General features: G+C 50.8%; 1 protein-coding gene across 1 annotated transcript; it reads left to right on the top strand.

Annotated features, from left to right (window-relative positions):
* Positions 1-2,643: 2,643 nt before the first annotated feature.
* Positions 2,644-6,305, top strand: LOC123188345 (GDSL esterase/lipase LIP-4; the record flags this gene model as incomplete). The annotated part of the gene is given in 5 exon segments (XM_044600418.1): positions 2,644-2,821; positions 4,982-5,167; positions 5,269-5,426; positions 5,516-5,786; positions 5,862-6,305. Coding segments are annotated over 5 exon segments (1,029 nt in total), but the record flags the coding sequence as incomplete, so codon positions are not given.
* Positions 6,306-6,399: the final 94 nt, after the last annotated feature.

The following is a 6,399-nucleotide window of genomic DNA, read 5'->3' as shown; positions in this document are numbered from 1 at the left end:
AAAAAACAAAGAAGAAATAAGAAAAGCAAACAAAAAAAGAAAGAAGGGGGGAAAGAAAAAACAGGAGAAAACTGAATAAGAATGAAGAAAAAAGAAACAAAAGTAAAAAACAGTAGAAACAGAAAAAAAAAGAGATGAATCATTGTGCAAACCGGCTCTTTTTCCTTCTAGTATGTCACGCCCTACTTATTGTACTCCAAACTTGATGCCGACGCAGTGGCTAGCGGTGCCTCGAAAAACGGGGAGATCCTGATCGCGAGACATAACTCTCGCCTCGGGTACGAGAAGGGCCCGAATTATGCAGTCGTGCCGTCGTGCTTGTATGGCCCGTAACGCCAACTCCAACGCATGACCTCAAACGAACGGTTGTTTTGTCTGTCCGGAGAAGGAAAACAGATACGGTCATTCGCTTGCGGCCGTGCGCCCGTTGGTGCGCCCAAGGGGTCGGCCGCACCCTAAACGGTCCATCCTTTGGACATGAATAACCCCCCTCCCCCTCCCCCCCAAAAAAAACCAAATAAACATTGAAAACAACTAGAAAGTATTAATACAGACATTAAAACATCCAGAATTACCCAAGTTCAACACATTGATATAAACAAGAACATTTAAAACATTTAAAAAACTAGATAAGGGCCGTTGTGGCTGCCGTCTACTCGTCATCGTCACCGGTGAGGTCGACGTATAGAGGTGTCTGCCAAAGGTGGGATGGCGGCCCCTGCCATGCCGAAGGCACTTGCTGTGCCGGTTGTGGTGGCGCCTGCACGACCTCTTCGCGCGGCGGGGATGGTGACCACCGGCCGGCGTCCACCTCGCGCATGCACGACATAGTCTCGGTCTGTGTCCAAGACTACCCAACCAATGCGGGGTTCCATCCCACAAGGGCCGTCGTCGTCGCATGTGGCCGCACCACCTCCTTGACGATTGTGTCGAGCTCGGGGAGGGCGACGTCGCCGGTCGCTGACAGGGCCATCATCTTCTGGAGGCCCTGCCATTGGCGCTCGTTGTGGGTGCGGGGGAGTCCTCCATGACCTGCCTCATGAGGTCCTCCTCCTCGGCGGCCGTCATTGGCTCGGGCGACGACAACGACAGCGTAGGGGTGATGCCGCGAACCAACCTGCGCCCGCACAACTGAGGTAGGCTGGGAGCGCGCGCAGTCTCCGTGGGCTTGGTGGACGGCCTGCAAAGAACAACTGTCGCTGGATGTCGTGCTCGTCGCGGAGCCACATATCCAACAACAGTGAGTCGACGGCGTACCTCCAGTCATCGACTAGATCTCTGGGAAGGCGACGTGGCGGCGGTTGATCTCCTCCCGGTGAGCGCGACCGCTCGTTGGGATCAGTGGGATAGGCACCCGATTCGCGGAGAGGTGCCAAATGTTCGGGAGGTGCATGTCGCCCCACGACAATGACGTGCGCATCTTCCAGTACCTCTGGCACACCTCCGCCTTCACGTACGGCCGTTGACGAGGTGGAGTGCCGCCCGACGCGATATGGAATGCGGGCAGTGGAGGCGGAGGCGGGGACGGAGTGGGGGAGAAGCGATGGCGGTCGGACGACGACCCAACCTCGTGGTCGTGCCTCGTCTTGCGGCCGGGGAACCAGCGGCCCACCATTGTCGTCGGCGGAGAGGTGAATGGACGGCTAAGGTTTGCTCGTGTCGGGGGTCGAGGAGGCAGGACGGTCAGGAAGTGGAAGCTGTGGATTAGCCGGTCCACGACTTCCAATTAAGAAGGACGACGACTCTCCGCCCATGTGATTGACAATCAGTGAACCGAAGCCCGCCCTTCATGCGCATTGAATTTGGACAGTGTAGGTAGGTGGACGGCCGTCACTGTCACGCGTTCTCAAGACAGTTGCCGAGCAAGCTGGCCTTCTTGCTCCCAGTGCGCAGTACATCTTCACGTGAATGAAACCAACCAAACGGAGCAACGCACCTTTGACTGGTCAAAATGAGGTCTCAAGCAGTTAAAAAAATGAGGTCTCAAATTAATCCCCACATTGTCGGCAGGAGACTGAGCGGCTGGCCTTCTCGCTCCCGCCGTCTCCACCGCATTCTCTCCTCCTCCCTGACCCCAGCGCCTCCGTCTTCTCTTCTTCTTTGTCACCATGCGCTGACGCCGCACTCGCCTACTCATCAAACCGAGGGAAGAGGAAGAGGAGCGTGGCATCGGAAACACCGGCGGCGTCACGATGGGAGCTGGATGGCTGCTCGCCGGCCGGCGCTGCGACCTGACCATGGAGGCCGAGCACCGCCATCGATGCGGCGCACCAGGTCCAGCGCCTGCCCTGCTCAAGCGGAACCACCCGACCACGACAGACAGACATCCGTCTGGCGCGAGCCCGGCGCGGCCCAAGGCACGACGTGCTCGTGCCCCGCTGGCCCGACCCGACCCGGCCCAAGTCCCAGCCCCACCACAATGAGCATATACGGCGCATGACCTCACAGAATCCGCTACTCGGGGCTCGCGAGAGATAGAGAGAAAAGCGAGAGGGACACGACAGGGCACTCCACATGCTACAGACAGACAGAGGTCCAAGGTCGTCAATGTCGGCAGCAGCGGCAGGCGACAGCGCGCCACGGCGAATCCTCGCGCTGGCGCTGGCGGTGGCACTGGCGCTCTGGCCGTCGCCGGCGCGGGCCGGGTTCAGCTGCAGCCCCGGCGCGCGGCCGGTGGTGTTCAACTTCGGCGACTCCAACTCCGACACGGGCGGCATGGCGGCGGCCAAGGGGTGGCACATCGCGCCGCCGGAGGGCCGCGCCTTCTTCCACCACCCCACCGGCCGCTTCTGCGACGGCCGGCTCGTCATCGACTTCCTCTGTGAGCGTCCATTCCCGATCCCCCCGACCCAAACCAGAGCATTATTCTATCTCCAAGATTCTGCTTTTTCTGTCGCTTCTCTCCCCGAACGAACCCGTGTTTGGCGACACTGTGCAACGGGTAGATTTGTGCGCGGCGTACGGTAAATAAAAAAAAAGCACCGTGGTAAACTTCTCAAGTGGAAACACAGCGCTCGCCGACACTGACACTGACACTGACGGACTGGTCGTCGGCTGACTGAATCCCATGAGCGTGAAGCCAGAGCTTGAGTGAAATGTCCTACTAGTACTAGTATACTGCAATTTTTTCAAGTCAGATTCCGTATAGAACGGTGCACTTGGTCGTATTTTCAGTGAAATGTCGTTCGTTCTTCAATGTACAGTAGCAAAATATTTATTCCGTCTTACGCACATGATGGTAGGCAGGCATGGCACGGCTCAGCCTGAAATAACTTACCCACCGGAGTACTGCTTACAGTAGCTAACCAACAGTTTTGTTGTCCATCGTATCATATTCATACAGGCATACTGTATCATGCGCTGCGTTAGTTGGTCCCTCCCTCTCCTCCTCGAGAATCTATTCATTCAAGCCACTGTCCTTTCGAACCGGAGGATATCTATCCATGATCAATTCAAGGCCCAGCTGTTCTCTTCAGTCTTTGACACGGGAGACTCGCTGGCCCCTCTGCCTCTCGCTGTCTCCACCTTCAGTTAATGGCGTGCGTCGGTGCGCCTCAGCGTCCAAACTCTGTCTCAGACTTTTCATGTCAGCATTCAATGCTAGAGCACTCATGCATTCAGTGACGTCTACTCCAGTTCTTCATTATTGATGGAGATAATGTTATTGTTCAGCACTTCAGATACAGTATGTCACAAACTTTATGTGCCGACAATCATGTGATGGATCTGTCCTGTTATCTGAAATCCAGCGGCTGAGGACGTGAATCTGTTACCAAGGGCCTACTTTTTTTCTTTCCTAAAATAGGGAACTTTGCACATGTCCAACTACTCTAGTCCTGAAGCTAACTGATCTTCTACCATTATTTTTGGCTAGTTATAAGAACGCCACTCTTCTAATTGCCTTTGTTCTGGACTATACGACTAAGTTGAGGAACAAAGAAGTACGCAATTATCCTCATGTAGAATTTATTATAAAAAAATTAATTCTACATGATGTCGGGGTTGCGGTAGTGTCTTTGTTCTGGACTCTACGGCGTGTCCGTGGCATTGCCTCAGGTGTTTGTTGTGGCGAAGTCGGAGCTGCGGTGGAAGAGCCCGGGCGATGATGATGATGATGAGCGGCAGGTGGTCTGTTCGGTAGTCTTTCGCGACGCTGGCCTTGCATAGTTGTCGTTCGTAGCTTGACCTCAGAGTCGGAGCTGCGCTGTCACCAACACGGGTAGCTGGTTGCTTGGCATGGATCTTAGTGTGGCTTCTTGCGGCCTCGGCGGCGTGGGCTTGGTCAGAGGGCGCCTGCAATGAAGTCATAGTCGCTTGCTTGGGGAAAAGTGGTGAGGATGACAAAATGTGCTTCCTCGACAAGGTTCTCTAGCGGTGGTGTGTGTGTCGTATCTTGTGGGTGACTGATCAACAGGTCGTGACGGTTTTCACCCTGTTTTTTTTTTGCTAATTAACCGGGCAACTATGTTCTTCTTAATTAATGGATTGAGTCATAAGGTTCCCAGGTTTCAAATAAAAAAAGTGGCCCCTGTGTGTAATTTTTTTTAGCTTATGTGTGCTTTTAAAATTTAAGAAGAAACCTTAGTTTGGGGCCCTATCTGAAGAAGAGTATACTGCTTAAAATTTTGCTCTCCTAAGTATTAGTATTTTTTTTTTCACTTGGGGCTCAAATGTGTTATCTTTCTGATAAACACTAGTATAAAAACATCAAATTGGTATTACTAGAGTCATCATGAAACATATTCTTATAATGTATAATTATTTTTATGTATGTCTGTACATAAATTGATGTTCAAAGTTTCATCTTGAACATTATACAAGTTAATGTCTAATAAGACAACAACTTTTATCGGAGTTAATACTTTGCTGCTGGTGTGTTTTGCGCATCTAATCTGACTCGCGTACATGTTCATGAGAAGCACCAACTCATGGTTATTAGCCTTACTAATAGTGGGTCCATGAATGACCAAAACATATCCAGGTGAAAGCTTAAACATAAGCTATCTGAGCCCTTATCTGAAGGCGATTGGTTCTAATTACAGTAACGGAGTGAATTTCGCTATTAGCGGTTCAACAACACTACCACGGGACGCCCTTTTTGTATTGCATGGACAGGTGCAGGAATTCTTCTTCTTTAAAGCCAGATCCTTGGAACTCATCAATCAAGGTTTGTTTGCCGTGTATTTTCTCTCAAATCCAAATGAAGTAAGACGCGCGGAGCTATACGTACAGTTGATAGTAAATGAGCAAACTTGTTGCTATACACAGGTCAGGAAGCTCCAATCGATGCAGAAGCGTTCCTAAATGCTCTATATATCATAGACATAGGACAGAATGATATTAACGCTCTTCTGTCCAACTTGCCTTACGACCAAGTAGTCGCAAAGCTCCCTCCAATACTTGCGGAGATTAAGTATGCTGTTCAGGTGAAGTTTTCTTTTTTGCCTCTTGTGAGTAAATTACTATATGCTGCCATGACGGACAACCACAACTCTGCTTTCTTCAAAAACTGCAGCTTCTGTATGGCAATGGGAGTCGGAACTTCTGGATACATGGAACAGGGGCTCTTGGTTGCCTGCCTCAGAAGCTCTCTATCCCACGTAAAAACGACAGTGACCTTGATCAGAATGGCTGCCTCAGCACATACAACAGAGCCGCGGTCGCGTTCAACACAGCTCTAGGCAGCCTCTGCGATCAGCTGAATGTGGAGCTGAAAAACGCGACCGTTGTGTACACCGATCTTTTTGCCATCAAGTATGACCTTGTGGCCAACCACACCAAATACGGTGAGCTCATGATCAAATGTCTCTAATGATTCACGTGATTTCTGTGATATTACTAAATCAATTGCATTTCTCCAGGTTTTGACAGCCCATTGATGACGTGTTGCGGGTACGGAGGGCCACCGTACAACTATGATTTGAGCAGGAGCTGCCAGTCTTCGAATTCAACGGTCTGCGCTGACGGCTCAAAGTTCATCAGCTGGGACGGCGTGCACCTCACCGAGGCCGCCAACGCCGTCGTGGCTGCAGCCATACTGAGCTCCGCATATTCCAGACCAAAGCTCAAGTTTGATCAATTCTGCAAAGCCCGATAGATCAACCAAGAGAAGGTAGCAAAAAGCGCAATTGATGTAGTATACATTATATACTTGCAATGTTTAGTTCTTCAAGGTCTTAGTTCAAGGACATGCTAGATTTTTAGTTTTTCCTTCTTAAAAATTCCTTTTCACAAGGAATAGAAATGGTTTTAACAGGTTTCTTGTGTTCTTGTTCACAATTAAATAGAAACGGTTTTAGCTGTCAGCATGGACGGTGGACTCGACAAAGACTTCATTTTTAGCACATATTGATCCATCTAGGCATATTGATCCATCTAATGGTAGGATGTATTTTCCCT

This window comes from Triticum aestivum, chromosome 1A, assembly GCF_018294505.1.
Source record: "Triticum aestivum cultivar Chinese Spring chromosome 1A, IWGSC CS RefSeq v2.1, whole genome shotgun sequence".
Taxonomy (NCBI): Eukaryota; Viridiplantae; Streptophyta; class Magnoliopsida; order Poales; family Poaceae; genus Triticum; species Triticum aestivum.
The sequence above is the reverse complement of the archived record's forward strand: the minus strand, read 5'-3'. Positions and strand labels throughout refer to the sequence as shown.